Source organism: Vigna radiata, chromosome 5, assembly GCF_000741045.1.
Source record: "Vigna radiata var. radiata cultivar VC1973A chromosome 5, Vradiata_ver6, whole genome shotgun sequence".
NCBI lineage: Eukaryota > Viridiplantae > Streptophyta > Magnoliopsida > Fabales > Fabaceae > Vigna > Vigna radiata.
In genome coordinates this window covers 241,574-256,527 of record NC_028355.1, presented here as the reverse complement: position 1 = coordinate 256,527, position 14,954 = coordinate 241,574, and the positions used below count along the sequence as shown (strand labels likewise).

The 14,954-nt window shown below is 36.4% G+C and overlaps 3 protein-coding genes across 6 annotated transcripts in view; 1 reads left to right on the top strand and 2 right to left on the bottom strand.

Annotated features, from left to right (window-relative positions):
• The window catches only part of LOC106760146, a 3,790-nt gene extending 1,456 nt beyond the window's left edge, over window positions 1-2,334 (bottom strand). For 2 of the 3 annotated variants that reach the window (XR_002667663.1, XM_014643592.2), the window contains exons 1-6: window positions 2,166-2,334; window positions 1,729-2,082; window positions 1,570-1,622; window positions 1,236-1,273; window positions 782-1,100; window positions 77-390 (exon numbers count right to left, since the gene is read on the bottom strand). Coding sequence is in view for 2 of the 3 variants with exons in the window: in XM_014643592.2 (XP_014499078.1) it covers window positions 77-390; window positions 782-1,100; window positions 1,236-1,273; window positions 1,570-1,622; window positions 1,729-2,082; window positions 2,166-2,178 (1,091 nt within the window). In the remaining variant the exon portion in view is untranslated. The remainder of the gene's footprint in view (window positions 1-76; window positions 391-781; window positions 1,101-1,235; window positions 1,274-1,569; window positions 1,623-1,728; window positions 2,083-2,165) is intronic. The other variant, XM_014643591.2, reaches the window with a different exon arrangement.
• Window positions 2,335-4,460: 2,126 nt separating this feature from the next.
• On the top strand, window positions 4,461-6,412 carry LOC106760186 (RING-H2 finger protein ATL60). Its single transcript, XM_022780373.1, has 2 exons — window positions 4,461-4,685; window positions 4,802-6,412. The coding sequence occupies exon 2, from the start codon at window positions 5,004-5,006 to the stop codon at window positions 5,862-5,864; it is 861 nt and encodes a 286-aa protein (XP_022636094.1). The 5' UTR covers window positions 4,461-4,685; window positions 4,802-5,003; the 3' UTR covers window positions 5,865-6,412.
• A 2,112-nt stretch (window positions 6,413-8,524) lies between these two features.
• LOC106760132 (pumilio homolog 23) lies at window positions 8,525-14,311 on the bottom strand. 2 transcript variants are annotated; one of them, XM_014643570.2, is made up of 11 exons: window positions 14,142-14,311; window positions 13,844-14,053; window positions 13,399-13,762; window positions 12,805-13,104; window positions 12,161-12,328; window positions 11,522-11,665; window positions 11,196-11,315; window positions 10,787-10,972; window positions 9,952-10,100; window positions 9,324-9,506; window positions 8,525-9,186 (listed from the first exon to the last, which is right to left on the bottom strand). In XM_014643570.2, the coding sequence occupies exons 2-11, from the start codon at window positions 14,038-14,040 to the stop codon at window positions 8,751-8,753; spliced, it is 2,247 nt and encodes a 748-aa protein (XP_014499056.1). In that variant the 5' UTR covers window positions 14,041-14,053; window positions 14,142-14,311; the 3' UTR covers window positions 8,525-8,750. The 2 variants fall into 2 exon arrangements, with proteins under 2 accessions (XP_014499056.1, XP_014499057.1); XM_014643571.2 differs by having other exon boundaries at window positions 13,844-14,047.
• Between the last annotated feature and the right edge of the window lie 643 nt (window positions 14,312-14,954).

Genomic DNA, 14,954 nt, shown 5'->3' with positions numbered 1-14,954 from the left:
GGGGGTGTTGAGATTATTTACATTGAAAATAATATAATCTTCTAGACTGATCCTTGCAAGTAGAAAATGGGTTTACCTTGCTCGTTCAATGGCTTGAATTTGTGTGGTTTCCGAAACAGCTCTCTGTGCTCTAATATTCTTTATCATTTCAAGCTTAGAATTCACCAAAGGATCCTTGTACGCTGGGGATTTACTTTTTTTCAACAGGATGGGCTTATGGGTTTTTGAGTCATTCTTAACATGAGCACTAGTAACAGTGTCTCTTTTTTTTGTAGGTTTCTTCTTGGTAGGTTGGGTATCATCTTTTGGCCTTCTTCTAGTTTTCCTTTCAGCTCCAACTTCAGTGCCATGATACTTGGACAATGCAGAATAAACTCTTTGACGGTATTCCTGATTAACAGAAAAATAAATTGCTCTTTTAGAGGGAAAAATAGTAAAAAAGAATTTGCTCCCAAATCAGCCTGAGTACTTTGACAAAGCTTTATTTGTTAGAGTACAAAATTTTGAGTAGACTTATCTACCACATTTGGGGTGACAAGTTATTCAAACATATGTATAATGCAAGTCAAAGTCCACATCAAGGATAGAGCAAACACGTACATATCAACGTCCACTTTTTAGATAGAGCAAAAGTGCTAGACACAAGTGTCATTAGTGTCCATGAGATAAAACTTTTACGAGAATCAACTAGAGCGTAAGAGAGGTGAAAGATCTAGGGAATATTCAGTGGCAGTACAGCAATTAATTACCCAACCTCAATGTATTTAGCATACAGACTTACAGGATCAGCCCATTTCGCACTAATGGCTTCTGCAATTTTCCTTCTCTGCTCAGGGGACTTGGGTGCTCTTTTGCCACCTGATGTCTTTATCATTTGTTTCCTTTGGTCAACACTCATCAACCACTCCTGCTTCAGCTGTTCATCCAAGGTTTCATAAGAATTCCACTGCAGCTCTTCCTGACCAACAAAGCCTTTCCTAGAAGCTTCTGCAATTAAATTTTTCCACTCAAAGCAGCAAGACTCCGCTGCCTTCTTCTTTTCACGCCTCTCTTCCCATCGCCTTCTCACTCCAGCACCAATCTTCATTCTTGTTTCTGTGCTGTGCAATCAATGAAGAAGGCATATATCTATATTAGTAACAAAGAAGCAGAGCAGCATTCATTTTTATCAACGTGAGAAGCAGTATTTACTGGTAACAGCAACAAAAATGGAAAGGCATTAGGCATATGCTTACGTTTGTGAGTGGCCAAGCTTACTGAGCTTCATTTTGATCTGCATTACCAAATGTTATTAAGGAAATCAATATACAAATGTTACATGAGCAAATATTCAAAATATCACTTCACATCCTAATTTCCTACTAATCATGATAAAATGCGACTCTAAGAAACAGCTAGCCGAAGGAGAGAGAGGTTAAAAAATTAGAAACATTAGACATTGTGAGCTTTGCTTTGAAATAGTGAGACACTCGAGGTGAAGAGAATTAAGATGGATTGGATGTTGTGTTATTAATTAATACGAAAATTGTCGTTGAAAAAAGACATAAGAATATTCTTACATGACATCACCTTAGGGTTCTGCATCGCGAGCCTTGTTCTTTCTTTGATTTTGCGTAAAGTCTCTGGTGGTGGCACAGATAAGTGAGAATTAGATAAGATGAATGTTGGAAGAGAATGAAAGAAAGGAAAAGAAAATAAAGTAGGGTGGGGATGGGAAGAACAGCATACCAGGAGAGTGCTTTCTTCCTTTGTTCCAGGGCGTATTTCCTTTATTAGCTTTGGATATCCTCATTCTTCTCAACCGCTCCCTGTCATCGGGTTGAGGTTGTTGGGTTTCTTGGTCGGAAAATTGAAGGTCAAAGGAAGGAGGGGTTAGAGGAACTACATCCAAGTGGTTGGAGTGTGGTTTTGCAGCAACAGTGTTAGGTTCGAAGGTGGCAACAGCCTTAATCACATTCAGCTTAGCATCCTTTCTATTCCTAAGGCTGTCCAGGCAAATCCAGGAGCCTCTGGGCGCATGGTACGGCATTGGGGCCTTCAACGTCAGAGAATAACGGAAGGATAGTTGCGCATTCGTAATCTCTGCTCAAAACGAAGCAGAAGCCAAATTAACAATATTTAATCATCCTATGAATCGTGCAGATTAGAAAGAAACGTAAAGTTACCAAACAAAGGCATGGAAGCTCGGAGAGTGCGTGCAATTCAGGCAAACGTAAAGCGCATCTCCTCTCCTTTTCTTGGAGGAAGAAGCAGAAGAAGTAGCAGCTCTGAAGAAGCTTGTTCGCTCGCACACCACAAATTGAAATAGGATAATGGAACCAATCGGTTAAGATAGTACATACAATACATGTAAATTGTGAAATGTCAAACACTCCGGGTTGGGCTTCCTCGTTGGGCCTCACTCCAAACCCATCCATTTTGGGCCTCGCGTCATTTCTAATTCGTGCACTTCGCTTTCAAAATAACATTAATTAAAAAAAAATTGGTTTGGTTGGCTATCTGCTTTTCCAACTTTTTTTTTTAATTTATTTTTGTACTATCTTTTGAACCACTTATGCAGTAAACTAATAAAAGCGCTCCATACTGATTGCATATGGTTAGTTTCACATTTTGGTAAGTTGGAGGAGATTAAAGAAAGAAGGAAGAGTGCCTGATAAATTATATAGATATGATCTTAAAAATAAAACAATTAGGTGAAAATAAAATATATTTATTATGAGTCCAAATTTTTCACAAAGATGAAATTGAAAATGTTAATTAAAGAAAATTTGAATGAGATATTGATTTTTGTTTTCTGATTTCTGACACCAATATTGTAAACATAAAGCTGATTAGAATCGGCCAGTAGCACTAAGACAAAGGAACATACTATTGAAAGCCGGCATGCATACATTGCAGGCGCTGGTGTCTGAGTGGCTATATCAATAAAATGAAGGAAGGTTGCTTGCTCAAGAGTGAAAGAAGAGAAGAGACAACATGATGACCATCCTGGTCTTCATACTCACTGTTACAGCCTTTTCACTTGTTCTGAAAATCCGTAGCAATAGCAGAAATTATGGTGATGGAGGGAAGAAGAGTGAAGGAGATTGTTGTGCAGTGTGTCTGTGCCAAATCTCTGATGGAGGGAAGATACGGACCTTGCCGGGATGCCACCACCGTTTTCACCTTCATTGTATTGCTCCATGGTTCCACAACCATTCTACCTGCCCTCTCTGCAGAAACAATATCACTCTCCACGACAACCATCACAGCCACCCCCAACTTTTTACAAACTCTCTCCTTCGTTTCTTCCGCAGTTTCTCTGATATATTCATTGTTCTTCTTTACATACTGCGTCCTCCCGTTACCAATCGTGAGTGTTTCCCCTTGCTTCATTAACGCTGTCTCTCTGTCCACCCCTTTCCATCAATGATATGTAATTTCTAATATATGCAGATCAGCTCCATACTGCTATAAACTCCGTATGTAATTTCTAATACATGTATGTGATTTAGATTTATTCCTCACATATACTATTTAGTTATTTAAAGATTTGTACTAAAAAGGAAACGTTTGAGCATAGTTCTTGTTTTTGAAACTACATGTTAACCTCTGAAGTTATATGATCGAGATTCAATGAACTGAAGAAATACTGAAAAGTGATGTGATGGTGGGAGTGCATGCTTAATGGTTAGAGTGTCGGCGACCGTATCAACAAGACGTGTTTGTTTGTACGTATAGAGGGACATTGATATTCATTTCCAGTAACAGCTGGATTTGGATCCACCAACTGCAAGAAAAAGTACGGTTTTCTTTCGTGGACAAGCTTTTTCAGTCAATTTCTAATTCTCTAACAAGCAACTACCCTCACTTGATTAGAACCGGGATTCCAGTCATTTAACATCGAATTTGGCGTCACGGTGTCTGCAAAACTACTCCATCCAGTCATGTCATACTCATGCACAGCAATGGCCTCTTCCTCTGTCAATAAAAACTAAATCAAGCTATTTCACCTTAATAAAAACAAAGGCTTTATGACATAATCATGTAATATTTAGACACTTACAAATGCAAAGGTTTTGTTACATAAATTCTTGTCGTTGTAATTTCGAACAGAAAAGATTTATTATTGTCAATTTTATGGTCAAGAGAGGCAATATGAGCACATCCGAAAACTGAAAGAAGTACAAGTTGCATGAATTTCTTGAAAAATGTTTCCGGTGTATGGGTTCAGCTCCACTTTGGAGTATTTTCTGTCTGTCGTGGTTTTGTTTTTAAAAGATATTTAAAAAAAAAGTATTTATACTATAATTATTGCATGTGGTAGAACAAAAATCAAAATTTATTTTGTTTGCCGTGGCATGACAACAGCGACAGCGTCACACATAATTTTGAGATGCCCTGCCCTGGAACAGCAATTCACTCGAAATTTCTGATGCTGCAGTTGGAAGTTTTATTTTATAATTTTATTATACAATAAAAAGAGCGTATTTGTTAGTAGTTTACATTTCGCTTTCTAAGATAATTGTTGGTTGAATTGAATTATGCGAATGGAGCGTGTTTGAGTTAAATCATCGGAATGGTCAAAAGTTAAAAGGTGAGTTGCTGGAGTTGAGTGGTACAGATACAGAGGCTGCGGCTGATGTTTCGGTTTTAAACAGGATGTACGAATAAGAAGAGAGAGAGAGATGGCAGAGACGTGGAGGGTAAGGAAACCAATCCAAACTAAACCATCTTCAATATTTAATCTTGAATCTTCTTCTTGTTCAATACTGATTAAGATTATCTTCATTTTTATGTGAATGTGTGGGTCAACCCCAAGTTCAACTTAGACCATTCAACGCCCTGGTCGTCAAAGGTTGTTTTCATTTTGAAGTCCATTGTGGAGGTTCTTCTCTCCAACCTCATTTCTTCGCAATCTCATTCCCATGAATCTATTTTAACTCCGACCCTTCTCACTCTCGTTCACCCTTCCAAACCCTTTCAAATTTCTTTTCTTCTGTGCTTTGAGAAGAGAGGGCATTATGAGTGAGCAAACTGACACTCTGGGTGAATCCCCCGCCGTTGCGTTAATCGGAAAGATAATGATAATCGTTATAATAATCTTCTTCTTCCTTGTTGTAATTGCTCTCGGCGTTCATCTCTTCACAAGAAACTTCTGGTGGCGCGAGCCTGCTCCCCAATCACGGCGCCGCCGCCGCTTTGTGTTTTCCTCCGGTCAAGAGGGTGGTCTTCGAAGGGGACTGGATCCCTCCGTTCTGAACTCCATACCCGTGTTGGTATTCCAAGCCCAAGACTTAAAGGAGGGTTTGGAATGTGCGGTTTGTCTCTCGGAGGTGGTGGAAGGAGAAAAGGCCAGGCTTTTGCCTAAATGCAATCATGGGTTTCACGTTGATTGTATTGACATGTGGTTCCAATCCCATTCTACCTGCCCTCTTTGCAGGAACTCTGTTGCTGTACAATCCGATGAAAATAACAGTGCACAGAACTCAGAATCAGAGTCTCCGACTTTTCCCACTAACGTCTTGGTTTGGGGGGATCACAACCAAATAACTTCTACTGGTGGTGGTTCTTTGGAGGAAGGTGCTTCTCAGCCACCTTGCCCCTCCTCATCCTCTTCCGCTGCTACTTGCAATGATGATGATAGTAACATCAGTAATAGACATGGCGGAACCTTGGTTATTGACATACCAAGTGATATCACTTCGACTTCTTTGTCGCCTTCTGCAAGCAGGTTTGCTGAAGATGACTTGAAATCGCCAATGACGGGAAGACTGAGATCATTGAAGAGGCTTTTGAGCAGAGACAGAAAAAATCCTTGGAGTCCTACTTCTGTAGATGTAGAACAAGCAGCTAATTCAGGGGGAGGGACACAGCTGAGTTAGGAATTATTTGAGTTCTATTCATTATTTTTTTTTTTTTATTTAATGTGCATATTCAGCTTCGAGGTAGGAAGTTGTGAGTGAAATTTTCTGTTCTTGTTCTTGAGAGAGAGGTCAGAGCTCTCGTAGATATGGTAGCTGTTATCAATACGTGTGCATATAATGGCTGAGGAGAGTAATTGTTTGAAGTGTCTTTGTTGTATATAGTATAGGTTTCGACTTCTAGCTATACAATAGAATGACCCTCTTCCTTTTATTGGAGATTATTTTCTTCAATATGATGTGAAGTGGAAGGGATACAACATAGGATTGATTTGTCTCACCAATACTTGCAAGCATTGGAAATCTTCTGTAATTCAGAGCTTTTGTTCTGCTGAATCTTTCTGATAATAAACAAAAGTACACACTGTAACTATATTAGCAACAAATATGAATAAAGCTGGTGGTCTTGTGTCAAACTTTTTAAACTGTCAATGTGCATGGCTGTTGATAGTATGAACTGGTAGATTTTTTTTAGTAAGAAAAAGGGTGGTTGATTTTAAAAGAGAGAAAGGTAGATAAGACTTTCTTACATTACTGATGATGTCATTGGTTATGTGGCCATCATGTGCTGACTGAAAAATCTTTTGCAGAATATTCATTCTAGTTTACTTTGAAAAACATGGACTCAGTGGCGCATGTAATCTAATACTTTCTGAATTAACTTTAATTCATGAAAAAAAAAAACTTCTAGAAGAAGTTAGAAGTAAGCTGTTCTCTGTAATATGTTACATCTTTTGAAATTTTCATCCGAAATTGAACAGAGCATGGAGAAGATGTAAAGGACAAAATATGTGCACCGTTTAATAATGTATTATTATAATTACTATAACAGTAGACTGAAAATGACGAAACATAAACATATGCTATTGTGGTATAACAATGATAACTGGATTTGAATTTATGAGCTGCTGTAAGTTTTGAAAGTTTTTGACAACTAGTCAAATCTAATAATGGCTTGAAGGTTGAACCATTCAACCATCTAGCTCTCACGTTACTTTTCCATCTTTCTCCTCCTTTTAACTTTCTCCAATTCTCGTCTGCATTGACTGACTTTTCACTTTTGCTTCATTTACGTTTCTCTTTGCTTCCTCCAAACGTGTTTGTTTAAATCTTCAATAACTCTATGAGGAATATGCAAAATATTATTTAGATATTTGTATTTTCTACATAAATAACAAAAAGTACAAAATACACTAGAAAATTGAAATATCTAAATAAGTAGCATTAAACGGATTTTCAAAAAGAAATTATTATAGAAAATAAATGAATTTCGTATCGGGTGCCCTACCATCAACTACCACGAAATATTATCGTTTTATTAATCAGTAGGCTTCACGAACTTGTGTCTTCACTGTAAAAATAATTTTGAAGTGATTGGGATAATACAAAAGAGTTTGATTGGATCAATTATGATTGATAACCCATTAAACTAATAATATCTCAGTATTAACTTTATAAAATGGTGCAACCAGTTACCCACGTGAGCATCATTGAAATTAAAAAAATAATGAGTAAAATATTATTTGAAGAATGAAGCAGCACTGCTACGGTGTGACTGCTGTCCTCATGGCCAAGCTGGAAAGCTCTTTGAAACAGTCAATAAAGTTTGCCTTTCATTCAAATTAGCGAAAAGCAGGAACCGTTTTGGTTTTGCTGATTTCTCAGGTTATTGTCTAATTATTATTCAGTATCTATGAAAAATATCATCTCCAAGAAAGTTCAAACTCAAAGATATAGTACAATCACGTGGCTTATCACATGACCTCTCTGAAATTTCTGTCTTCATTTTCACCAAATCCAAAGTCCGGACAAGGCCGGATGCAGCAGCAGTCAAAAGCCAAGCACATGATCCCACATGTACCTAAAATGGCATCGGATCCAATATCCTTTGCATTTCTGACATTAATAAAAAATGAATCGAGACTCATATAATTCACATTTCACTCATTATGCTTCCAGCATCGCTACAATAAGAACCAAGAATCTCCTTCCACTACCATGAAGAGTTGGTCCCCAGCACTCGCTGCTCTTGCTCTCACACTGTCACTGCTATTATTAACCCGGTCAACCAGAGCCGGAGCTGAGGTTTTCCCAACACTACAAGTGCACTCTTGGCCATCAAGCAAGACTTCATCTTATCGTTACGCTCATAGGAAGAATCTTTCTAAGCAGTTCGCTTCCAGTTTCCGAAGGATACCTCCAAGCAAATCGAATCCGACACAAAACAAGTAACTCTTACTATTTACAGTTTCTAGCCTTTCCATTATACGTAGCTACCCCGTGACTGACAAGAAAAAAACATATTTCTTTCGCAGGTTCAATCCTCCAACATATGGTTGACAGAACAATCTTTATTTCTTTAGTTTTGTTTCAACTGCGACAAAAATAACTGTTTGTGTATACTTGTATCTTACCTTCAAATTGCCAAGTCCTAATGTTTGTATGTATTGCAATTTACATTGAATTTTACAGTTTTGCTAACCAAAGTTGTTGAGTTCTGATACACCTAAAAATCTATAATTTTCGTATTCTAGAAACGAGGAACGATGTCAAGGTTTGTACCGCAAACATATAAGTCCAGCAAATATCGGTATATTGGGTGAGGGGCGTCAAGCAAATCATTGGAGGAAAAAAAAAATATTTTGCAGTAACTACCTTTGTTAATTCAATTTTCCAGTGACATTCTATGTGAAATAGTAAAATGATACAAAATTACTAGCAAAGAAGAAATCATACAAATCTTCAAGCATTAAATCTTGGGGATTCTGCTGACCTGCTTAACACCATCATTCTCTTTAAAATAACTTCGTCTTTGAGAGGAAAAAATTGTCTTTAACTCTACGCATTCTATGCCTTCACTTTCTTTAGAGAAGCCTCGGAAAGATCACCATCTCTTCGTCGTTTCTTCACTGTCTTCCCGCTTGCTGCAGTAGCAGCAGTATCAAACCCACTTTCAACCTTTTCCTTTTTAGACCTCTTTTTTCTATTAGACTCATCATCATCTCCACTAATATAAGCATTTCTCTTATTTTTGTGTTTTTCTTTCTTTGGGTTTTTCTTTTGGAAGCTCAAAAAAGGTGCACCAGAACCTAGAGATTGGTCAATTTCTTTCCTCATTTCCTTTACAGTGTTTGGATTAGATTTGTTATTCGAGGTGTCTATAAGAAAGGAATCGTTTTTCATCAACTTTGTATCGTTCGAACCAAACATAGAGTAAAAATCTTTGTAAGTAGATTCTTTGGATGCTTGTTTTGACCTCCAATGATCAGGATTCGCAGCAAATCTGTTGTAATAAAGCAGGTATCAATCGTGAAGGTTAAACTTCAATAAACTTCTAAAATCGAGAAGTTAAAAAATACGCTCTCAATTGAAAGTAATAATCTGAAAATTTTATAATTAACTAAATAGCAACCAGCATACCCGTCAATATCTAGTTTCCTTAATAGATAAGAGCCCTGCTTTGTCTTGGAAAGATCACTTCGCACAGCTAACACCTCGGACACTATAGTCTCTCTTAGGGACAGATTACTGGCCGTGAAGCACTTATCAACGGTAAAAGCACCAGATGAGTTGAGTGCGACCTCCCCAAAATGTCCTTGCAATCTGCAAAATAAGTTATAAGTTATGAAAGACAAAAAAGGGAAAATATAAAGACAATAAAGTAGCAATTTTCAAATCCATTAAACACAGATTATTAATAATTTCAACATGAAGTACGAAAAAAAAAATTAAAGGTACATTGGACTGGGGAAAATACATAACCCCTCCAAAACTTAGGCTTTGGGAACTAGAGTCACTAAGTTACAATTTTGGAATTTAAAACAACCTCAATTTAAAAGTATCTCAATAGATATTTCAATCCATATAGTGTTAGTCAAAAGAAAGCATTATCTAAATCATCCTACACCACAAAAGGTAAATCTCTAGCTATGAATAAAATAAAATAGAAAACATAATCTAAAAATCTTGTTTATGACATTAAGCCCTGCAGCAGAAATAAGAAATTCCTAGAGAAAATAAATGGTAGATGTATAGCTGAAAGATATACTTGGTAATCAATCTGCGCTTCAGTTTCCCAGAAGCTCCTGAACTTAGAAAAGCCTCAATAACATGTGATCCTCTTGAATCTCCCACTGCTTCAAGAACATGAGTTGCCTCCATGGAAGTTATACTTTTGATATAAGGTTGTATATATTCCTATGAAAATATAATGTGGAATAATGGAATTGAACATATCAATAACCTATTTAATGTAAACACCATATAGAACTAGCAGGCTCAAATAAAATAACAATGATTAACAATGAACAATTTATGGCATAGTGCTTCCATGAACTCCAACAGTAATTCTCTGTTCGGTACAAAGGAAAGAAAGTGAGAAGAAAATTAAAATTTGAATTTAGAAAATAGAAGGAAAGAAAAGTTTGAACTTTTGACTGTAGAGGTCAACTTTCCTCTCCTTTTATGTTTCCTCTTCAACCAAAAAACAGAAGAATGCATCAGTATTCATGTTTTCTCTCATCCAGCCCTCCCTGTTTTCTTTCTTCTCATTCGATCATCAACAATACTATAAAAAGTTCACCATACTATCATATGTCAGACTGCTCATTACTATCTCAAAAAATACAGCAGAAAAAAAAAATGACTCTAAACAAGGAGATCTTTAATATCTAAGAATCAAAGAAGGCACAACAACAACACTTAAATTCATCATGATTTTCATTATTTATGACAAGGGATGAAAATATTTCTGTAGGAACAACAAATGGCAGATCTGTTCTTAATTTTAAAGAATTTCAACAAAAATGCTTCGTCTCATAGCTTTGGCTAACAAAACCAGAAAGAAAGTAGCTAAGACATCAATTTTCAAGTAATTCACTTACACTTCTAAACCGGAATACTGTCTGTAAGATCAGAGAACCCATGACATTCATTCTAGCACCACTTTGCCAGCTCCAGTTGGACTTATCGTCATATGTGAAACAACTGTCAAGAAACATGAGTCGTGGAACAATCCCTTTTGGAGAATCATCCACTGGGCATACCGCTTCAGCAAGGACTTCACAGCACTGCCCCAAAGTTAAAAAATAGGTCATTAAAGTTTTCGCAAGGACAAAAAACAAAAACAAGGTAAAAATAACTTCTGAAATGCAAGTAACCCCATTTACTTTTCAATTTTAAAAAAATAATTGTAGACATGAAGTTAGGTTTTAGAAGCAATAAATTAAGAATCTCGAATACACAAGAACATACAGATCTGCATATTATAGACAATGCAACCAAAGTGCAAACCTTGTGTTCGTTAACATGAAGCCTTTCACTGGCAGCAACAAGTGAAGCAACAACTCCTGACCTTCCCATTTTGAAGAGATCCTCCAAATTTGGCCCAAGTTCTTCCCAAATCAACTCCATCTACCAAACAATAAAAAGTCACAACAAACACGGGAAAAATTTTGCAAAGAGAAAATTATAACACAAATAAAAGAAAATGCATGAGACAAAGGCCATACATGCAACATTCTGCAACCAATCTTAAAGAAGATAAAATTAATTGGTCACCCTTAAAAATGTAGAAAATGTTCAGTATTGTAAAGCAGAAAGGCAAGTGGGCACAATACCAGATCTTGATTGCTTGCATAAGAAATTAATGCTTGGACAACAAAGTTCCCATGTTGGTGAGAAGATAACTCAAACAAGTAATTCCTGAATACTTTATTGAATAATTCATTGAACAAGGCCTCAGGAGATACTTCCAAAACGACCTGAAAAAGATTTACAAAGTTTTATTGCCCCAGAATCTGTAGAAAAAAAAAATCACAATGTCTCCATAAAAAAAAAAAAAAAAGTTGCTGCCTTCATAAAAAAATGCACAGGCATAAAATGGTTAAGTATATAATGCCAGATGAAAATATGTCCTATGAGGCTGTTTAAACTATCACAAAACAATTCACATGCATAACATGCCCAATGTTCACTGTCAGCAAAGAGATAAATTATTTAGGGACTAATTAAAGTTGTTGAGATTGTACCTGTGGAAAGGTTACCGTGATGGTAGGTATATGATGTTTGTTTGATTATATACTAAAATTCACATTTACTATGGAAAGTACGAAAGGAAAGTGAGACTTTTTTATAAACATCTTTAAAAGAAGAACTGGCTAATGTAGTTTCTGTTGAACTTCTGTTCGTATTTTTCAAAAGCTCCTGCATTACTGTAGCTAATTATATAGTTTTTTTTTCATCTATATGATACTCACCTCCATTAGATGGCTAAATTTAGATTCTTTTAATAAATTCTTGAGATCTGCTACTACTTTAGCGTCTATAAAATTGCCCTCTGCATTATTCTTATCCTTGCAGCCAAGAAGGAAAGGAATCACATGTAACAACTCTTCATCGTCGCCTGCCAAGACCCTCAGCATTGTCTGCCATTAATCAAAGAAACCCCATTGAGATGAGAGGAATAAAATAGAGAAGCAAAAAGTACAATTAACCATAAGCACATAATGGCACCACAGAAAATGTTTATACCCAAGAGGTATTCTAATAAAGTTAAGAATGAATTTAATAATCTCTGTAGAGTATGATAAAGTTCTAAAGAAAGCAGATCCTAAGAAATTAGTGAGACGAAGGCTATATCTCGCAAAACCTCCATCGTAATATCAACTCACTATGGAATGGAATTACAAAACTCTAGAGGCTAAGACAATATAAAAAACCTATACATGCCCTCGGCATCAACCAAAGCAAGAAAATTAAAATTGACTTTACAGAGAACCTCATTGAATAACAATAGATGGCCCATAATCTAATAGTAAATACTAAAGGCCAAGCATGAAGGAATACAAATATTCATTTAATGCAAGACTATATAGGAAAGAGAGGGAGATGGAAATGATACCTGGAAAACCAAACTACTGAATTGGTCAACTTGTAGTGTCTTAATACATTTCTTAGCATGCTTTAACATATCTGAGACAAGTACTTTCAGTAAATTTGGAAATCCAGGCTGAAAATTTGTTGCATCGTCTTTCTTTGAAAACTCCTTTGAATTCAACCGCTCTGCTAATAGGGTAGTCGATTTTGATAAATAGTATCCAGACCTATCTAATGGTACTCCTCTACAAAGGCAGAGAAGAGTCCGAAGCACGTGAGAACCATAGCAGTTACACATTACATCAACAGAATTTGCTGCAATCACCTGCCAAATGACATGTATACGTATGAGAAATCACATTTAAAGCAGAAGAACATCCTTCCTGGCCATGTCTTCCTCTTCCCTTCCCACAATTAACATTTTATTTCTCTGACTATATCTAGACACTGCCTGACTAGATTAATTTTTTTGCCAACATCAACTACCTTTGCTGGTTAAAACTCATGCTTACATGCATAGTTTGAAAACATTAAAGCAGAAATAAAGTTGAGGACCAGTAAGTGGCAAGCAATATAAACATTGATTTACAGAATTCAACTAGTATGAAATGCATTCCACCTTGCATATGATGGTTAAAGCCTCCTCAACCAGAGGGCGAGCCTCATCGTCTTCGAGATGAACGGCTAAAGACTTGATGGCGGTCTCAGCAACATGAGAACCGGATCTATCCATTGCAATATGGGGGAAGTCCTTAGCAGAAGAGTGAAGGAAATCGCAAAGGTGGTCAACATCACAACCCTGGAGGATGGTCTCCAATATGTGGCTAACAATATAATCGGTTGCTATTTCGAATTCTTTCCCCTTGGTTTCTTGGAGCGCATTAGCACATATAAGGGAACGTTCCTCCAATTCTACCCCCTCAGTTTCAAAAAGATTAGCAATTTCTGAGAAGTATTGGGTAGTTTCGGGGTCAAGCTGCTTCCTACAAAACATAACGTAAATAAAAAAAAAATGAATTAGTTGAAGGGAGGAGAAAGAACTGAGAAGAATAGTTATTAGGTACCTAACACGGGATAGTTGAGGCGGGGAAGTGAAGGTGTTGGAGTTTGTGTTTGAGTGTTTGGGATTGGAATCAGATTCATGAGCGGCTCCCCCTTTCTTATGCTTTCTCCTCTTACTTTTGGCTTGCTTGAGGGATTCATGATCGTAGTCGCCCATTGAGCTCCTTGACACCAATGCTTTTGAACCAACAGATACCATAAGCACCCTGTCACTGTAACTCTTAGTGTTAAAATTGAATCAAATAACCATTATTGTTAACTACAGAGAGAGAGAAGGGGGAGACAGAGAGAGAGCATTACGTTGAGGTTGAGGTTGTGGTTGTGGTTGTGGTTGGGCGCACGGCGCTGCTGCTGCTTCCGCTTCTGCTTCTCTCGGTGGCGCGCGACGGAGAGTATGAAATCAAGTATGAAGAAGCATAACTCACAATTTGAAACGCACCGTTATAAACCCCCTTTACCCAAACCTAGTACTACTGTCATCTCTTCGACGCCAAGCCTTTTTTTTTTTTTTACTTCTTAAATTAACCACAAACAAAATATTGTTAATTTTAAATTTTTAAATTTTCTCATTCAAATAATCATAGTTTAGGAAAATGTCTAAATATCTAAATAACCACAAACGAAATTTAATTTACCTTTTAGATTATTATTTTTTTTTTCTAAAATAAGAGGCAATTTTTAAATTGTGTAATCTAATTTTTTTTCTTCTAGAAGTAAGTAAATTTTGTATGTGGTGATCATAGTGTTAATATTTGGAGTTCGCCAAACACTAACCCACCTATTTGCGGATTTTCCTATGAAAAAAAAAGCAATCTGTGGGAATTTATTTTCTGTGTATTTTGTTGTGGATAAAAATTCACAGGTAATATTTTAATATATTTATGTTTGTTTGGATTTAATGATTTACTGTGTATTTTCAAATTTTCTCACAAATTTTCCCATGAAAATTAAAAAGTGTTATTTAAAATATTTGTTTTTCAATTAATTACAATGATCTCATTAAATTAATTGCATCAGTTATACATAGAAGAAAACCGCTCTAATACTAATACAATTTGAAGTTAAAATATTTATTAGTAAAAATGATACATTATAATTTAGTTTTTTTATAAT